At 43.4% G+C, this 21,126-nt stretch overlaps 1 protein-coding gene across 3 annotated transcripts in view; it reads right to left on the bottom strand.

The window, feature by feature from the left end:
* Positions 1–21,126, bottom strand: part of arap2 (ArfGAP with RhoGAP domain, ankyrin repeat and PH domain 2) — a 121,213-nt gene that overhangs the window by 80,685 nt on the left and 19,402 nt on the right. For all 3 annotated transcript variants that reach the window (XM_041965016.1, XM_041965018.1, XM_041965019.1), the window contains 2 exons: positions 11,934–12,127; positions 3,690–3,796 (listed from right to left, as the gene is read on the bottom strand). In XM_041965016.1, coding sequence (XP_041820950.1) covers positions 3,690–3,796; positions 11,934–12,127 — 301 coding nt within the window. The remainder of the gene's footprint in view (positions 1–3,689; positions 3,797–11,933; positions 12,128–21,126) is intronic.

The raw sequence follows: 21,126 nt of genomic DNA, 5'->3' as shown, positions 1-21,126 counted from the left end.
AATAGCACGGGTATGCTACATGTCCACATGTACTGTATGTATATTCAGAGTTACTGGTCGTAATCACTCCTCCTGCCCATACTGGCTCCTAAGAGATCCAATTCTAACATGATCTAAATGTAAGTGAGTCCAAGATGGACATGTCTGATTCTTCATGTCTGATTCCTATAAAGACAGTAAATAATGAAGATGTATGACTGAGACTGCTGAGGCCTGGCACTAACAGACAGGGGAAGCCAGTGATTATTTCAATGAGCTTATGGACATGTGAGCAGTGTTTTAACTATCCCCTAAAGGGTAATTTTATCCAAATTACAAACACCTACCCTTGTGAGCCCTACCAACGCAGCACACAATAGTCTTGAGGTTTTCTTCTAATGCCACCTTGATACAATGGAGTTGTACGAACCAGACAGAAACAAAACAAACCAGACAAGCGCGGATTTTCTTCAATCTGCCCTTGAGCTAGGCATTTATCTGCAGCTTTACTTTAGCAGACGAGCTTTCTGATCAAGAGCACAAAGTTTTTCTTTTCTCCAAAGTTTAGTGTCTTTGTCTGGTAACATCTCCTCTCCTCTCCGCCTCATTGTCATTCTCCCTACTCATAAAAGTCGACCATTGCATCTACCACAGCGGGCCGAACGCTCTGTCCGTTTAATGGCAGCAAAACAATGGAAAAGCCAAAGTGAGTCTGCACAGCTTAAAGTGATTAGATGAGTTTCTCACTAATCCCCACCTTGAGCAGGTAGGAGAACGCTCCCAGAGCTACCAATCGATTTGACACACACGCACACACACACAGAAACACACACACACACAATAAAACCTTTTCAGCAATCACCTCATCAAAACAATTCAGGAGACCTGAGCTCATTTTAATTCCACCTCTTTTTTTTGTTTCACACAAAATGGCAATTACGTCTAGCGTATTAACGAAGCTGCCAAACGATGGGACCATTAAGGGAGCTGACACAAACAGATCGATCGGACATACAACAGACAGGTAGAGGAATGGGGGGGGGTCTTTACACAAGGCGGCAAGCAAAAAAAAGAAACGGGTAAAAAAAAAAAAAAGAGAAGAGAAAATAGTGAACAAGCGCACACAAACAAACAAGCCGTGCTTTGTCCAGGCAGCTGTGACGGTTGTATTCTAAATGGGCCATTACGGCACAAACAAGCAGCTCACTCATTGATTGCAGGCCCTCAGGGACTGGAGTCACCTGAAAGGCTTTGTGCCCTACAGAGGCAGAGATACCTGCACGAAGCTCTCAGGGGAGACTGCATAAAAAAAAAAAAATCCAAATCGATATTTAATGATTTTTATACAGGAACCTGTTCTCATGTACAGTGTTTATTGCAACGACTAATAAGTCTGCGATGTGTGCGATGGACGCTGTTTGTGACAGAGAACACAGAGTGCTGCTAAAATGCAGTGACAAGAAACTTATGGATGACAGTGAGACAGCAAAGGGCTCGGGCTGGAGTCAAACCCAGGGAGGACTCAGCTTTATGGTGCTCAAACTCAACCAGAAGAGCTGCTGGAGCCACAGTGTAGCATCGGTTTTAACAGAGCAACACGACAAAGGAAAATGCAACTAGATGTGCCTTTCCATCCACCACCATTATGCAAATATTAGCAGTTGGTTTGGCGAGATAAACAGCTGGTGGAGCTCATTCTCCAGCCACTGTCATAAAACGACTGCAGAAGAAGAGGGCACAGTGTAATGAGATGAGACGACGCTTTATGTTTGTTTCGTGTATTAATTGGTCGCAATTTGCTTTTCTGGAAATCAAATTGACTGAATTGTGTGTTTATCTTATCTGGTGTCACTAAAACTTCACTAAGAAATGCTGGATTGAGAACATTTTTAAGTCATTTTCAAACCTGTGTTGTTTAGTCCTGCTGAAATAGACTCTGATGATACGAATCGTTTTTGAACTCGCTCATCGTACTCTTGTGTGAACCAAACCATGTAAACGAGACCTGGGTCTATATCCTCCCTCCTGCCCCAGACGCTAATCAATGAGCGGAGGGAACACGGGGCTTTTAGTGATGCAGTCTGGTTTGCTTTGCTTTTTTTTTTTTTCTTTTGAGTGAAAAGAAACTGAATCGAGGGGAAAACAACACACGTTTACCGACTCATCCACAGATTCAAACCAGAGCAGACAAAGGCTCAGAAAGGCCAGCAAAGACTGCTAACTGATCTAACATGCCACAAATCCACCGAACCAAACAGCCGCGAAGGGATGCTGACGAGGCTGCCTGAAAAGATGTGGCTCATGTTTGTTTGTGGCGTGAAAACAAAATGGACCAACCACGGGATCTTCTGATAGCAGAAAGAGATTTCTACCACCGTGAGCTACAATTAAATCCATCTTACAAGTGATCTGTACCAGCGGTCTGTATAGGACTCACCAGGGGTGTGATGTGTCCGATGTGGTGCCAGTTTCTCATTAAAAGGTCAGTGAAACATTATGACCACAGAGTAACATCTGCAATCACAACATCAGGTCAAGTTGCAGCCTGAATTAATAGCAAAAATAATTAGCCATTTCTTTTTCAGTTCATTGTGACACCACATAAAGAAGAACTCGAGGCAGAGTGAGGTGCAGCATGACCTTCAATGCACAACCAGAATTTGATTCCCACTAAGTGGGTCCACGCGGCTGATGATGCAGGATGACAGCGACAACAACTGTCCAATGAATGACAGTCAGTCTCTTTAAAAGTCAGCGTGCACACAAAGCAGACCAGAGCTCACAGGACCGGAACAAACAAACCAAACTCCAGGTATGAAAACAGTCTAAATCTCAGCAATTTGTTCCAATTCAGTTCAAAATAATAAGCAAGAACTGTCAGTCGTCTGTTGTTAATTAGCAATGCAGCTGCTTTTAACTTTAAAATACATAATAGTTTTGTTGAATTTACTGAAAAGAATAAAAAAGAAAAAGAACAGAGGCAAGTTTTGTTGTTTTAAAGCCTTGAAAACATTCTGGTTTGAATTAATCCCATCAAATCTCCAGGTACGGTTCTAAATAAATAAAATAAAATAAAAAAGGCCAATCTGATAAGACTGCGTGAATATTCATTCAGCACAAGTACACTCAACTCTTATCACACTATGGGGCTCTTCATACCTCACATGCAGAAGAGCAGATTAACCAAAACGCTCGTACTTGCCTTTCAGCTGTGAATATGGATGCTTTATGAGATGTGATTATTGAGATTATAATACAGTGAAGCAAGAGGCTTAGTGTATGTGAAGGACGTTTTCTAAACTATATGGTCAAAATGGGATGATAATGCAGAGGATTTGTTTCAGTGAGGGATGCGAATCAAGTTTTGACACCTGCTGCTTCCTCCAGGAAGATTTTAAACAAATGTGGAGGCGTGCTGGTGTGTGAACCTGTTGAGTGCATCATTCTGAGGGGTGTGTGTCAGCGATTTCTTCACTTAACGTTCCTCTTTTTGATGATGGGAAAAGCAATGAGAAAGCCTATCTGTTAAGCCGTGAGATCAAACGTAAAGAGAGCACTTTTCTCTCCCGCGCAAGCACACATAAAAAGACGCATCATGAAAAGCTCTTTGTTGTGGGAGAAGGGGACAGGAAACTCAGACAAGGATGTATACGTGCATGCAAAAATACACACTTATATGCAGGCACATACACATACGAGCCCAGACGTACCAGAAGTTCTTGAAGGGTGTGTTGATATCAAAGCCCCTGCGGTCCACGTCTCTGATATTTGCAGCTGTCAGTTCCACCTCGGCAATGGCCAGACCGGCTTTGTAGTCCTGGAAACACACAAACAGACAAATGGAGATTTAATACTCATGAACTGTGAGGTTAGGTTAGGACACCCTTTTCCCCTCTAGGTAGATGAGAAGAGTCATACTGCTCACATGTCTGTGTGTTCAGCACGGAGGCAATTAGCCTAGCCTAGCATAAATACTGGGAGCAAGTGGAAACAGCTGGAAATTGACGGGATCGCTTCCTGGCTCCAGCTCCAGACATGAGAGTGGTATCAAGCTACTCCTCTAACTCTTGGCAAGAAAACAAAAATAAGTGTATTTCTCCCAAAATGTCAAAGTGAAACAAAACATGAGCTGTTGCACTGTGCTGAAACAGACTCTGGAGGAGTTTTACTCACACTAAAGCACTTTTTCCATTCCCACTTTTAGTTTTATTTGCAACAGCCAGTCACAAAATCCACTGACACGAACCTCTAAAAGCTAATTAACAAGTAGCATCTTGTTTGTTTAATCAGCACAAAAACTGAATCATATTCACTGTTTCATGGGGGGTTATGTGTCAGACAGTTTCTTGTCTTGTCTGTGTTTTTACTTTGTTTTTTGTACTGATTAAACAAAGGATATATAATGTGTTAATTGCTGTGCTAAAAGGGCTGTTGCCTTTATACAGAGAGAGTCTTTATGCTCAACTAACCTGACCAGCTACTTGCTCCAGCTTCATATTTACCACAGCAGACATAAAAGTGGTACCAATCCTCTCATTTAAATCAAGGGAGCGAATAAGTGTTTTCTCCAGAATGTTCAATGAAAAGATGCCGGTTGAGGTGGTCCATACATCTGATCACCTCCTGTGGAGGTATTCCAAGCAACTGGAGGGAGAGCCCAGTGCAGACCCAGAAGTGGGATTATGTATTCCAACCGACCTGGGAAAACCTTGGGAGCCCCCAGGAGGAGGTAGCCCCCCCCCACACAAACCAGCTGAGCATTCTCCTCTGTCTTTAATCACTTTCTTATTTTCAAAGACAGAACGTGTGTGTGAAAATGTTGAATAGCTATTCAAAACCCTCCAAAATGAGAACACACATTCCCAAAAGGCCCTGCACACCACCTCAAAGCAGTTTTTGGCCCAATTAGAGACAATCCCTAACAAGGTGAGATCAACAGGTCGCTTCATTAAAGTCACAACTTCTTCCAAACACAAGGCTTGAATGTCACTCGGTCTAAAGAAAACCAGCGAACGCCAAGAAAGAGCCACAATCACTGCGGGGACACTCTCAGTCTCAGCTGCCCGGCTTCCTGTGGACTGTTTTGGGTTTTTTTTAGGAAATGGAACTGGACAGAGAGTTCGACGTGTGAGAGACCCTCTGAAAATAGTTTGTGACAGACCAATAAGGCGCCGAGCAGTCAGTGGCTTTTTCTCCTTCTCACCAGTGACGCACAAACCACGTCTGAGTGAGACGTGTGTGTGTGTGTGTTGAGAAAGAAAGACAGGCTATAGTGTGTGCTGCTGCATTGAGTGTGTGTCTGTGTACAGTACCTGTGTGAAACAGCAAAGCTCTGCGAAAGGCAAAGGTGCATCTGGGGAATCCAAACCAACCCAAGCTTTCAGCCTCAATGTTTTCTGAGGCCCATTTCAGAAATAGGGGTTAGATGCAGAGGCACCGTTTTCATAAGCTCTGCATCACCCGCTCCCTTCTCCACTTCACCCTCAACACTCACAGCAGTTTAGACCATTTTCCATAGCCTTGAGCTCTGAGCTGAGACAGGAAAAAAAAAAAAAACAGACAGGAAGACAAAAGAAGTGCGCCTACACCCACACACGTATAGGCACAACATCAAAATAAAGCCGAAAACACAGGCATCCAAAATTACAATACACAGAAACACACACAAAGCCAAAAAACGTGAGTCAAAAGATGGGGGAGAGAAAGACAGTGAGAACACAAAGGAAGGGGAAGGAGGGAGGAGGTGTAAGCGAAAGAAGGTCTTGGTAATCCTTACAGAGAGTGGGTGAGATGGGTGAGGTGTCAGCAGAGCAGTTGACAGAAAGAAAAGTGTGTGTGTGTGTGTGTGTGTGTGTGTAAAAAGATCCAGAACAAAAACAGGATCCGCGCCAATACTCCTCAACGGCAAATTACAAAACACGGCCACAGCGAGGAGCGCTAAGCGCCGCCATGCTGTGCCAGCTATAAAGCATGTGTGTTTTCTGTGCTAACTGTTCTTCACCAGCAAAACAATTTACACTAATTACACCAAACAAAGAGAAGAAAATGAATCGACACCATCTTTGTTGATTGGGCGCTTTTTGGGAACGCGTGGCCTAGCAGAGCAAAGACGTGTGTGTGTGTGTGTGTGTGTTTATGTACGTTGGGGACAGCGCTGCCACGTCTGCTGCAGAATTCTTCAGCTAATTAGCTTCAAACTTCTCAGTGCAGCCAAATTTCGCAGACTGCAACACAAGGAGGAAATCACTTAAATATCTGCGTACTGCAGGATTTCCAACCTCTTTCAATGTTGTGTGGGTTGGTTCAATTGGGGCTAATGTTGTCAAAATCTTCATTTGACCATCATTAGCCCCAATTAGACCACTCCAAACAAATTTAGAGGACTGTGGTGAAAGACTGAAGCAATTATTCTCCTTTCCGTCGCGCAGTTCTGCACAATGATATTGAGACAGAGCGACAGGCTCGTGCGGAGATCAGATCCTGTGAAGCATTTTGCGCAATTAAGACAACTCTGAGGTTGGAAGAAGAGGACATAAGAGATAGACAGAGAACGATAAAGACTGGAGAAGGAGCAAAGAGAGCGTAAGTGAGACAAGTGAACTCACTGTATGGCCAGGTCCTAATTGAGCTAAAAGTTTTGATGTGAGGGCTCTGAAGCAGCAGAAAGTCGCCCCTCTAGCCTATCAATTATAACCACGTACAGTCACCTCTCTTTTAAAGTCAGAATGTTCTGAGGTTTGAAGGCGCGTGACGCGATAATGAGAGCGCGAGGATGAACCAACCTCACTCAGAGCTCGTTCTCGCCAACCACTCAGTTCAGCTGAGGATCTTAACGGCAGCACGCGGCCGCAATTCCAACACAGACGGAAGAAGCGGTTTACATGTATTACTGTAAAATTGTCCTGTTTCCCGGATACATGGAGGAGGAAGAGCTGTACTGTATGCACACATACATGCTGTCTGCATGAGCGTGCATGCGAGCGTGTGTCTGTGCTGCGAGGGCAAGGCAGTCACCTATACCTAATGACCCTCATCCCTCTCAGGCAGCCAATTAGAGCGCTGGGTGTTAGCGGCCGTCCAGCCCTCGCCACTCGTTACCTACCCAATATGTGCTGTGGCCTCCTGCCCTCTCCAATTAATTCACCAAGGGTGGAGGGAAGGAGGGATGGGGAGAGGAAGGAAAGGCATGAGAGGTAAAAATAACTCACCCAATTACAACAGCCAAAGGGTAGGTGGCAATAATGGTGCTTATGGGGGTAGAGGGGAAAGGCCCTGGGGCAAAATCTGGTGCGCATGCATGATTTTATGCACTTTTTTCCATATACTATATTCCATAAAGTATTTCAAAGAACCTCAACTCAAATCAAGAAAATACATCAAATTACTGCTAAGTGTGAGAGAAAATGGAAATTCACTCGCACCTAAAACGAATAACCTTAACCTGGTAAGTGCTGAGCAAAGGCCCAGTCTGAATATGCAAGCCATGCATCCAATTATAATTTCTTTCAAAGCTTTCCAACCTCGCATTGTGTGAGTCACTCACGCCGAAGCGCCGAGCGGCTCTAAAAGAAGCCAGACGAGCAAAGGTGGCCTCTGCTTCTATCTGTCCACTCAACAGCTTAAGATGCTCTAAAAGCATGCACGCAGTGTGGGTTTAAAAGAGCACGCAGTCAATGGAGGCAACAAAACTTTTGATTATTTTAAGCATCGGGCAGTGAGACAGAGAGGCCAAGGACAGCGAGGATCTATGGACAATGATGGGGGGTTAAAAAAGGCAAATCAGTCTGTTGAAGACAAAAGAGAGAGACAGAAAGAGGGAGGCGATGAATGCACTTACAGTAAAGATGAATAAAATATATTAATTTCTGTTCAATATTTCAGGTAAAAACAAAAATCTAGTTTCTGAGTTGATTTCCGAAAGTCGTGATTTAAGCTGCAACCAGCAGCCAGTAAGAGTTAGTCTGTCAGTCATTTGGAAAAAAACATTTCCATAAACTTTACGCAGCTATCAAGACTTTATGAGTCCGACTGCTGCTTGTTGGTAAAGAGCAAATTCGGCAAAATAAAAGGTCAAGTTCTCACCAACCTGGCAGGATCTGACCCGAGTCACATGCTTGTACTGATAAAACTTTGTACATCACATTTAATATTTAAAGATGCACCCATCAATACTTTTTAGCCATGCTAGCAACATGGCCTCAGGCTTGGCAGCATGGGTCAGTCTGTCCACCACTTTGGTCCAGACTGAAACATCTCAGAAGTTGAAATTTTGACCTTGACAGCGATCAGAGGACATCTCCTGCTGAGTTTGGTGGTGATTCTGACTTTTCTTGCGGCTACAACAAGGCAAAATTAGATTAGAATAGTTAATGCCCAAACACTTTGCAAGATAATTAGCAAATGCTAGCATGCTAATAAGATAAAATATGATGGTTAGCAACCAACTAATTAAAACAGTGATGCATTTTGCAGCTATGCAGGAGTTCTTGGAGATCACAACAGAGCGAAGGATATTGAATATTGCACTTTCATTCATAGATGAACAGAAACACAGCTCCAAATGAATAACATCTGCTGGATGTTGTAAATAGCTGCATTAACTTCTATACGTCAGTGTTAAAACTTGCCGCAGCATCAGTGCAGGTGTAAATGGCACTCGACACGTACAGTAGCACAGCGAGAGTACTTTAGATTTGCTGATTATATTTTAGCTGCATCAGGTATGCATAAACTCATCACAATAGGGGGGGCCTCTGTGAAGCGGGACTCACTCTTGTGTCACAAATTCAACATAACGGCCTTGCAGTCTTGGGATGATGTTAATTGTTACAAAGAAGATCTTGAGAGGAGCAAATGAGAAAGAGATTTAATTAAAGTCGAGATTAATTAAAGCTGCAGCCTTGCTGTTATTGTACACTCGGAGCACCTTTCCCACCAGAGAAGGCTCTACTGTATGTGGAACTTTTGCTAAGTAGGAATTAAAGCAAGAGAAAGACGAATTCTTGCTGAAGCCGAGATTTCGCTGGCAAAACTGAGTTCAGCTAAGCTAGCGGGAAGCTAAATTACGTATAAGATGACAGCAAGAAACATCATCATCCAGCGATCAATCAATCCTTCAGCTAGCGGAGCGAACGCAAACCAGCGAGCGCTCGTGATGTATGAGACGATAAGACGTGCAACAAGCTACCCTGGTTGTACCGATCTGCCTACAGGACGCAAGCCGTGGCAGGAGATCAGTCTCAGAGTAAACGTGTGTGTGAGACACGCTTTGCACACTGTCTGACTTTCTTTACCTTGGTGTTTAAATGACCTTAAACACAGCTTCATCACAGGGCCTACGGTCCGTGAGAAACGGGGTAGGGGTGGTGAGGGAGGAGCTGGGAGGATGATGTTTCCAATAGCTCGTTCATCATGTTAGATTAAATACTCCACTCCACTGAACTTGAACGGGGCAACGGTCTACCTCCCTCCCTGCACTCCAGCTCTCCATCACTCTCTCCTTTTTCTCACAAACCGCCGACGCTCGTTTCGCACCCATGCGACCTCTGCACCAAAGCTCTCCCTCCATCCCTTTCACTTCATCTTTCTACTTCTGTCTCCTTGTGTCTGTCTCTTATTCCCTTGTCTTTCACTTGCCGTCTCCCTTCCTCGCTGCAAAAAATGCACCGCGGCTGCTGCTGCATTTATGCCGGGGATTTAGCCTGTAAGCTGAAATAATACAATTAATTTGTTCTCTCCCCGATTCTCTCTTTCCCTCTCGTTTCTCCTGCAGTCTCAGATCAAGGAAGTGGAAATGTGCTGACATGGAGCGATACCCAAAAGAGAATTCTAACAAAGATGTTTGTTCACGCTAATGAAGAAAATAATGAAAGGCAAACAGCAAAACTAAAAGAGCGTGCGAAACAAAATGAGAGCCAAGGAGGGATGGAAGGGAGTTGGATGCGTGTAGCATTATCAAATATGCACACAAATACGTGCGAGGCACTTGAAGAAATAGTATCACTGCATATGAGGTATCTTTCCATCTCAGATCGGATATCTCACTGCCGGGACAGGAGTAGAACAGAGTCTGTACGTGAGCAAGGACTATCAGAGCTTAATTGGACTCACATCAAATAAGAAAGACTCAAGAGAAACTATGACGAAAAGAAAACTTATCTCTTCTTTATTCTGCAGTCAGGAGGAGGTGAAAGTTATCCAAAGGAGTGGATCAGTCTGTAAGAACAATATAACGGAGGCTACTTAAACGACTTTTTGGGCCTTCTTGTCAAGCGTCAACAAGAGCAAATACAAAGTTTTGCATGCTAATACTTTAGCAGTGATTTTACTCATGAATATAGAAGTTTACTCATCAACCTGTGAACACAAGGCAGACAAATTTTACTTAAAGGAGCAGTTCGACGTCATGCTGACACAAGAGAAGATCAATGTTGTACATTAAGTACGGCATGAGAGCTATTAGCTTAGTTAGCTTAGCTCTGTATCAATCAGAATCCTCAAAGTCCAAAATGCTTCCGTATAAATGTCCACATGAACCACTGCGTGTATTTAGACAAATAATACTGTGTGTTTGTGTATGCTTCACACTCAAAAGAAATTAGTGTAAAACAAAATGTTCCAGAGAACAAGAAGATGAATTACATTACTGCATATGTTCATTACAATCTGTCAAAAAAAAAGCTTCCCTGAGTGACTGTACACATCTCTCCTCAAAGCTGCTGTCATCGTGTCTGTTATGTGAGGGATCCTACAAATAAACCTGCACATCACGCTGTCAATAAAAACAATACATAGAAGAGGTGCATTCATCAAACAGCGAACCAAGGCTGCGTGCCTTTCCACAATGAATAACAATCCAAGAATAACGATGAAACTGAATGGATGAAAAATAGAAAGACTGCCTTGCTAAAAGCATTGTTGCTATCGAATGAAGAGACTCTGGAGTTGCATTATGGGAAGCGTAGGATTGACCCACACTAGGAGCTAAAAACACAGTATCTCGACCTCAGCTGTTTCAAATTTGACCTTTCAAAAACAAGCTGCAAAATGTGGCCTACAGGTGGTGCCAGAGGAGAGATAATGTCCTTACCTCGATCAAAAGGGGTCTTCCTCTGGCGGACATGTTCTGAGATTTGAGAGGCATGACCCCTAGGGGACGGCACAGACTCTCAAAATGAAAAAGGGGCACTACCACATCACACAGGATACGTTAGGGGTTATGTTTTGCCCTATAGGTCACACCAGAGGAGTAATGATATCACTAGAAGGCCAGCAAAAGAGCAAATGGGCGAACCAAAGGGGCACTTGACACATCAGAGGATCACTTGGGCTGACCGGATGGGCATTTGGTGCCTGCTGTGTAAAATTGGGACAACAATAATGTTTAGAAGTGTCTCTTTAGAGCACAAAAACTTCTGGCTGAACTAAACGCGATTTGAGAGCAAAAAGGTTTGAGGCAATTGTTGCTACTTACAGCGCATGACGAGCCTGGACAACTCTGATTACTATGACTACAACTTGAGATGAGAGGAGAAGGCAACTGTCGCAGGGACCCGAACCCTCAAGACCACCACTGCAGCACAGACTGGCTCCCTTGTGGGTTCATCCATCCATCCATTAATTCCTTCCCCACATCTTTTCCAGATTGTTCTGCACTGGTCATCGTTGTACTTGCGTGTCTGGTCAACAAAGCTCCATAAATAAGTTGGTTGTACCCAGTAGCATGAGCTAGTACCAACCAAAAATAGAGCAGAATCTATCTCAGTACACCCTTAAGGATTTTCACACATATATATTTACTTTTTCCATTACACATTCATGAACATCTCTATATCTTTCATGTATATCTCCATTTCTGCTTTATCTGCTTCAAATAGGCTGTGATTATCATCTCCCTTTTTCAAACAGGAAGCTGTCATCCTGCAGAGAGGAAGTCCCGGTGGTGTTGGAAGTACCTGTTCTGTTTTGCAGAGCCTGACTTTATTCCCCGCCAGGGACACCAGCACTCTGCCTTTGTAACCGCGCAGCTCCAGCAAGCCTCGCTTGTTTGTGGAGGAGGGGCGGGGGAGGCTGTCGGAGCGCTTCTGGGAACCACAGGCGGGGGGGCGCGTGGCCGTCTGAAGAGTTTCCATCCACTCCTGGCGCTCCCCTGTGGACACGTGCACGAGTGAGAGACCGAAACACAGAAAAGGAGAGGTAGATGGTGCATGTGGATACAAGTGAGTAAAGCAAGAGAGAAAGAAATCAAGAGAGGCCAGAAAGAACTAGACAAAGAGAGATCGGGACATCTTAAAAGTCTTTGAATCACATTGTTAATTCATCATTTTTGCATCCCTTCAGCGAGTTTCAGTAGCTGTTGGCTGCTAAACCTCCATTGCATACTGATACAGAAAATTCCAGTCTAAAAGAAAAGTAATTGAAACGCAGTACGAGCTACGATTGGTGAAAATGAACTCAGCCCCTGGAAAAAGAAAATCCTGCAAAGCTGAAAAGTGCAAAGTCTAGCACCAGAGATACAGATAGCTGCTACTCTGAGATTTGCAAGCCTCAAGCAAGATGTGGCCGGGCTAATTTGAGTCAAACACACCACCTCATTAAAATGCATAATTAAAAAAATGTAGCTTCTAATGAGACGCAGCCAGTTCTGCGAATCCATAAATTTCTCTCAACCTGGAAAACAACGGGGCAAAGTCACAGAAAGGTGTGAATAGATTTCACTGAGCAATTTATTACACCTGTAAAGGGGTATCATTTTAAATTAATGTGATAAAAAGGTGCAGCTGTTCCTGCCAAGCTTTACACTGTGAAAAAAAGGATCCTGGATTCCAGACAGACAAACGCAGGGTTCTCATTTCAAGCCGTTGACCATCGATGTGCAGGCTGAAGATACCAGATCTTATACCATGGTCTGGGCGAATACTCGATTCTGATTGGCTGCAGGGTGTCCGTTAAAAAGTGTTATAGGACACCTATAAAAGAAGTTCCGGTCAAACAGCCTGATTGTTCTAAATTATTGCGCTGGCTCAGTTGGTAACCGTGGCAACAGAAACTCAGAACATACGTCGGACATTCATTTCTGATAAAGCGAAATAATGTGAAATGTTAGCTCAAACCATTACTACGTTCACACACAACCCTGTCTAGCTACTTAGCTGCAACAGGAAGAAGACTCCCATGTGTTTTGGAAAACATAACGTTACCAAGGGTAACAAATTGGCTGAGGTTGCTGGAATTGAAGCATCAAATCCGATTAAGTGCAGGACAGATGCTAACGTTAGCCTAAACTCTGATAGCTTCCAGGAGCAACTTCCTCACAGTGGAGATATACGAAACAGTGGAGGTGCTGATTGTGAACCAGATGTTTCTTGAAATTAACCTGCAACCACACAAACCAATGTAGGTAGTTTAATGATATGCTACTGTTAGTCCTGGAATTACTGCTAGTTTACTACTGTTGGTAGTAAGCTACAACAGCTAGCTAGATATGCTAACATTACAAGTGGACAAACACACAGTTTAATCCATTCTAACACTTGGTGATTTGTGGTTTGAGAAAGGCTAAGAGCAAAAACACCACCAATCAAAGTAGTATTATTAGGAGTACTGCTACAGCCCCATGCATATGGAGAAATTGAAAGCCTGAGAGGCCTGCAGTGCCTAGTTATGGTTTCTAAGATATGATTGGACGGTCTCTGTTCAAAGGCGCGTCCCGTAACTGGCATTGCAGATGTTCGGCGTCTTCAAAACTGGTTTGTCCTTGAACAAAACACTGAATCACTTAGTGTAAATCACCCCGGATTTACTGCACAACTAAATGGCTCAAGTATAGCGCAATGCATCATGTTCCGTCCAGGGTTTACATTCAAACGATGTACACTCAAAAGGCCTCTCAGATATCTTCCTCTACAACTTTTTAAACGGACATAAAAGAAGACATGAAACCGGCGCTGTAAAGCCCATTCCCCGACCGCCCAACACACTGTGCTATCAAAGCCAGCAAAGTGGAAACACAAGAGATGCCAGAGGATTGTAAACACAAGCACACACACACACAGATCACAGGTCCAAAGCAGCACCCAGTGTGGTAAGTGTTCAATACCAGACAGAAAAATACTAAGAAAAATTCTGTAAGCTGACATGAAAACGAAGCGATCCGTTGGGATGGACTAGCAAATTTGAGAGAATGCAACAAGACACCCTTTTGTCGAAAAAAGAAAACAAGAAAGGAACAAAGTTTTTGGAAAGTGAAGGCACCTCAATTCAAACCTGTGCGGCAATCACCTCATCGTCCAAAAACCAATCCTCTGACAGAATGACACAGCGCGACAAGGAAAATCCACTTTGGTTCGTGTGTGTTCTGTTAAGATGTTCAGGGTACAAAGCAGAAGCCTTTACTCGGCGTAATTACCTCTGAGTTTCTTCCTATTATCCATTATGATGCTTATTATGGGCGAGAGGAAAGACCACCGTCACACAAATCATGTCAGCAAAATCAATTGTGTTATTAGCTGCGTAGGCTAAGAACACATGAGGAAATGTTTGTGGGAGGTTAACAAATTACACCGTTGAAGCATGCCAATTTAAAAATAGAGAGAATAATTGTTTTGTGATACTTAATTGATCTCAAAAATGGAAAAAAAAAGTGTTTTTTTCACTTTATTTCCACAGCTCATCTGAAGAACAAAAAGGCCTGAATCTGATGTCTTGCTCAAAGCATCTCAGAGAGGAGCAATAAAGAACTCCACGTCCTGGACCGGTGAAAAATGGATGCATCGGACATCTCATTACCGAGATAAGATGAATTTACACATATTTAGCTTAAAGCCCATCACAGTTAATAGAAGACATATTTTGCACTCTTCCTTCAGTGATAGCTGATCACCCGGGTCCATCTTCCCCAATAACTGGGAGTAAATGTGACATCCATCCCCTACTTACTGCAATGCTCCACCCCTCCTATCCTTAAAGTCGGCATCACTCATTGCCATCACAGCATGACCTCCATCGAGTAAATTCTGTTCCACCATCGAACAAATTACTGAACCAACAGGGCTTTAAAAGCTGGAATTTTGGCTTCATAACGCTTTTGTGGCATATTTTCAACATCTGGACCCAAATGGATTGTCATAGCACCACTTCACAGGTCCAAGACCCAGATCCAGAGTTTGGCAAGATCCAAATTCTAAACAGCATAATAAAGTCTTAGGTTTCAGTTTCAGTGTGTCAAAAGGTTTTTCTAGCACTTTACTAGCGCTGCAACCGTTTGCTGATTGATCAACACATCACAGTCAACACAGTGGATCCTTTAGTCAAACATAACAAGACTTTTGATAACTTCACCTTCAAATATGGGAAATTAGACTTTTTTTCACAATTTTCGGACATTTTAGAGACCAAACGATGAATTATCAACCAACAAAATAATGAGCAGATTAATTAATACGCTACACAGAGCACTTGCTGCTCTCTTTGATTGCAGGTGCTTGTTAATGGCCGGCTCATCTTGCTGCTTCTTGTCCTGCTCTTATCTCTCTATTTGGATCTGTTTGGGTTGATGGCGTTCTGGATTTAATTATTCTCGGGTCTTCCTGGACCAGGTCTGACTCTCCTCAGGTCTCTTTTTTTTGTGAGAATCTTTCTAATTCATGAGTATGACTGTGCATGTGTGTTACTCATATGTGTTGCCCTCAAAGCGACCCCCTGGTGTGTCCTCAGACCACCCTGCAGAGTGACGCTCTGGCTGATGTGTCAATCATCTCGTGGCCGCTGTCAACCTGACTCCGTCCTAAATTGACCTTAATTAGCTTCTTGATTGTGACCTTCTGACCTCCTGCAGCCGCCGCGTGCACGTGTCTGTCTTTGACCTTGCATGCAAACACACTCACCAAACATCTCCACTTCTGAAGAAAAGTTTCTCATCCGTCTCCTACACTCACTAATCCCTCCTGAACTCCCAAATACTGTATCCACAGCCTGGTCCCAAACTCAGCTCTGGTCTGGCTACCCCCCAGATTCTTATGAATTTACAAAGAGCTGGTATCAATTATGAATAGCCTACTCAATTATTGACTGCTCTTTACATCACTAGACTTTACTGTTCCGTTCCCACCCTGCTTTCTGAGTTCCATTACCTGTCCTGCGCTCACTTATTTGCCTGTTCATTTATTCAGGGCCTTCCTCACTCCCTCCACTCTTCTCTTCGCCCAAGCTGTCAATCTGAGCGTGGGAGGGTGGGCAGGAGCGAGGAAGGAGGTGGGAGAATTGAGAGAAACTTGAGAGAAACAGTGGCAGTACCTATACGCCTGCATGTTAGCATATGTGCATCTGACTTGTGTGCCTGAGTGTGTCTTGCATATATGTTTCTGTTTGTTTGTGCACACGGCCTCGCGCATGAACCTCCAAGCGCGCTTGCCAAAATTATTTTCGCTCAGCGTGCAAACATGCCCTCACCTCTGCATGCACATAAAAAGAATGCATAGCTACTCTCCTCCACTAAAACCCGACAGCCACATCGAGCTCCATTGCTCGTTAAGGGATATGTGCGTAGCCATGTGTTTGAAAGACTATTCCACTCTGCACGGAGAGAGACGAGGAGAGAGGCAGATAATCCTCATTGAAAGTGGATGAGATGAGAGCCAGGTCCACTCGGCGCTCAACAGAGATCTTAGAGGCCGCCCACACAGTCTCCATCAACAGGAATGAAAAAAGAAAAAGGGAAAAATATATCCACACAACGCAAAGGGATTGTGGTCATTTGCGTTGTTTTCTCTCATTTCAATCACTCTCAAGCTAACACAGAATTGCACATTCACCACAGATATACCGACATCTGCATGTGTCAGCTAACAAAAAAAAAAAAAAACCTTAGCACAGAAATCCCAAAAGAATATTTCTATTTCTCAACGATGAAAATGTCTCTGCTCAAAACAACAAATACATTTATGGAAGCTTTATCAAAAATATGCATTTTGACACAGAAATACAAGATTCTTATTCAGGAAGCTATTTAAATTAAAATTAAAATACAACCCTCATTCTAAAAAAGTTGTGACATTGTGCAATCATTTGCAAACAAACCAACAACAGTTTTAAGTGTTCCTCAGCTCATGTAGTAACATCCTTTATCCAGTCATGTGTTCACAAAGTGGTGAACCTCGCTCCATCCTCGCTCGTGAACGACTGAGCCTTTCCAGTATGCTCCTTTCATACCCAATCATGATACTATCACCTGTTACCAGTCAACCTGTTTACCTGAGGAATGATCCAAACAGGTGTTTTTGGAGCATTAAACATCTTTCCCAGTCTTTAGTTGCTCCTGTCCCAACTTGTTTGAAACATGTTGCTGCATTAAATTCAGAATAAGCAGATATTTGCAAAAATCAATGATGTGATGAGGTCACACATTAAACGTTGATATTTCCCTTTGAAGGTTGTTGGAGACCAAAACAGAGCTAAAAGGGAGAGTGAATGTTGGACTTACAGCCACAGTATGGACACAAACACGACTGCAATATGCCTTACTGGGTGTGTTCACCATAACAACTTTGCATGGTGATAATATGTCAGTGTTGTGCTGACAGGTTGTTTTGCTGGCCCCATGTGGCCAAAAAAATAAATGAACACAGGTTTAAAGAAAGGGAGAAGACAAAAATATGTAATGCAAAGTGAAATCTGCACTGCAGTTTACACTCTATGTCCTCCTGAGTCTATATTTCTGCCATGATTCTCTCTCTGGCCTGTTCCCAACCATTTTGTTGTTCTCTCTACTTATTCTCTACATGGGAGCAGGCTTGTCGAAAGGCAATTGCCAACACATCAGAATACAAATCATCAACATTTCTTTACACCATAAATCCCATCTCCTCTCTTGTAGCGTATTTGTCTGCATCCCCTCCACACCTCTCCTCCCTGTCCTGACCGTTTTCCATCACTCTCCGCCGAGTCTCTTCCTGCCAAACTCTCCTTTCCTCTCGCTTTCTTCTCCCCCGTCGCTCCTCTTCCCTCCTTCTCTCCCCCCGCCTGCCTTCCTTCCTCCTTCCATCTCTCCTCTCTCAAACTGACAGTACCTGAGGGAAGAGGCCACCTGCGGACCAAGTGGAGAATCAGCCGACAGCTGTGTGCACACTCTCTCCGGTGGCCTTCAATTATTCACTCACTTCTCCCTCCTCCTTTTCCGTCTCTCCATCTTCACTCTGCCCTTTTCATCTCTGCCTGCCGTCTCCGCCTTTACCTCTCTGTTGCTTTTTCACACCGAGATTGCGTGTCTGCCTCTCTCCATCCCTGTTAGTCCCTCATTTAAGGCCTTCCCTTCCCTTGTTTCTCCTATCCCCTTCTTCTAATAATCCCTCCTGGATGCCTCCAACACTCTCGCCCACTCCTCTGACCATCACTCCACCATTTTCTCCCCCCTCTCACCCCCACTGCATCAGCCCGGCAGCTCCTTACCTCCACTTCACTAACCTACTCCTTCTCTTTGCCTCTGTCTCCTCATGTCTCCCTCTTTCTCATGTGTTTCCCCTAAGATTGATGACTCTCCGCCACAAGGCGAGTGGGCCTGTTTAAAGATGCATGAGGTGATGAGGCCAAGTTTTCGCCTCCTTCTCTCTCTCTGTCTCTCTCTCTCTCTCCTCCCAGCCCTTTCTTTTCTGACGGCAGCAGCCACCTCTAGAAGAGGCTTCCCACCGATCCCAGGCGGTCAAAGGCCACCTCCAAATCAGACAGCCTTCTCCCCTCCCAGCTCTTGTCAGGATGGCTGAGCGTGACGTATGACGACCAGCTGGCAGACAGCGTGATAAATGACACAGCTGAGGACTCGCAACTCATAAACGGACCAAAAAAAAAGCCGGCAGTCATCGATATGATGATGCACCGAATCAGCTGGGAGAGGAGGGACGATCGCTGGTGCTCAGTGTGAGGAAACTAGATGGAAAAAAGTTTAAAGGCTGTATGAAAAGGAGATCCAATTCAAATGTCTGTCAGTATCATAACAAATGTGGTTGATGATCAACACACAAGCATGAAATAAGGCCGCCATTCAGTGTACTCGCTGATTTTCCTCTGATTACTGTGTAACGCAGTAGTATAAGAATCACGTAGCTCAAAGTGTAGCGACGCAGTGAATAAGCAAAAGCAGCAGCAGTCCTGTTTTCAAAATGTTACTCAAGTAAAAATACAAAAATATCAGGATCAAAACATACTTGTAGTGTGCAGAATGTCCGATTTCAGAATAACGTATTTTACATTATTATTATAAATGCATTAATATGTACATTATTTCAATGCTGCAGGCAGTGTGACTTATTTTTCACCCTATATACTAACAAGTAGCTTGTGATCATTAAAGGGATCAATAAAGTCTCGTCTTTATTCAAAACAATACATCGTACTTTATTTGCTGATGATATTTTGTATTATTAATCTGAATCTACAGAGTAATTAAAGCTATCTCATACATGTCGTGGACTAACAGGTACATTTTTTCCTTCAGAATTATAGTGGAGTCAAAGTACAAAGTATGGAAATACAAGTACCTCTAAACTGTACTCGTAGTTACTAAGAGTTGTGTTAGTAGTGTTATTTATAGTGTTATTTTTATTTCATGAAATGTGTCGATGAGGTTTTAAATGTTAATCAAGTTTGTTTGAAATACATCCACTGCTGTCCAGACTGGCTGTGTTCGACTGGAGTGGTGATGCAAACGTTCAATACTTATATCTTTAAAAATAAAAGTGCATCAAGGGTTAATAATGTCTATCTTTGAACTGTAATTGATTTATTTTACACTAACATTTACCTTATAATGTTTTCTGAGGATTGTCTTACTTATTGAATAACAAATGACTCGTTGAACTTATCAAGAAGCAGATGCTCAATACCAATGACGAGCTCAAATATTGATCATTCTTTTCCAAGCTCAGCAGACGTCAATATGTCAGTAACTTGCATTGAGGTCTTAATGATCTGTTCGTTAATACCTGCCGATTTCTACCACGTTCTCAGATACACACACGGCGCCACACAATGAGCCAGGCATCCCCGACGCCACAACCGAGCAAAAGATCTCACCCATCCACGTGAATCAAAGGGCAGCCGGCATCTGACCCCAGAAACAGACCCTCGATTAGTGAATGAGCAGTTTGACCTGAGCTGCCTAATAGACGGCCATCAAGCAGGCAGGAGGTAAGGAGCGGAAAGTGTCTCTTTCCCCTCTCATTAAGGCCGACACGGACAAAGCTTCCAGCCGAAAGACGATAAGAAGAGACGAGTCTCACTTTGTTTTGTCTGACAGAGGGATGAAGAGAGGAAGGAGGAACGAGACTATTAAAGGACAGTTCCTGGGAGATTTGAGAAATTGTTCATTTTTTACACGCTCTGCCCCTTTAGATTGACTTCACAGCATAAGTTCACAGACAGGGACATGAAGTCATTACTGCCACCAAGATCCCCATAAGCACCACTGTACACACCAACCCTACCACTAGCCTGCACTGTCCAAAGTTAAATAAAAGACCAGCTAACTCTTCTTCAGCCTTATTTACACAACGTGTGTTGTTTTTGTGCAATGACCACATGAACAAACACAACAGAAAACAAGAGTTGGTGATTTCAAGAAGTTTGCAGCTTTAAACAAACACGTTGGAGATGCTGGCCGGTGCAGTTTTTTTAACTTTCAGCATCACAAAGCTAGCCCCGTCAGTGCAGTCCTGAATCCAGCTGTGTAATTAACCCACGACAAGAGATTAAGCAAAGGTTTTAACAGAGATTGAGCATGTTAAATAGCAAGCTATACAAGTGATGGCTTTAAAGCTTGGCTAGTTGTTTCCTCACTTTCAGCCCTGACGCTAAGCTAAGCTAACCGGTTGCTTCACGTTGCCCATACAGGCACGAGAGTGGTGTCAGTGTTCTCATCTCAAACAGACTCTCTTAAAGAAAGGAAATAAGTGAACTTCCCAAAACGTCAGACTCAGGCCACAATCACTGTGCTCAGCTGTTGTCTGTTAGCTTAAACTTTAGCGTGTAACTTCCCCAAAAACCACAAACCTTCCAAATACAACATGTTAGTTTGTCATATTTTCAGCTGTTTTTTTTTTTTTTTTCAAAACCGGCAGAGCCAGGAGAACGGTTTCATCTTACTTCCAGTTTTTATGC

This window comes from Chelmon rostratus, chromosome 23 (genome assembly GCF_017976325.1).
Source record: "Chelmon rostratus isolate fCheRos1 chromosome 23, fCheRos1.pri, whole genome shotgun sequence".
Lineage (NCBI taxonomy): Eukaryota > Metazoa > Chordata > Actinopteri > Chaetodontiformes > Chaetodontidae > Chelmon > Chelmon rostratus.
Note: the sequence above shows the minus strand (reverse complement) of the source record. Positions and strands in the feature narration are given on the sequence as shown.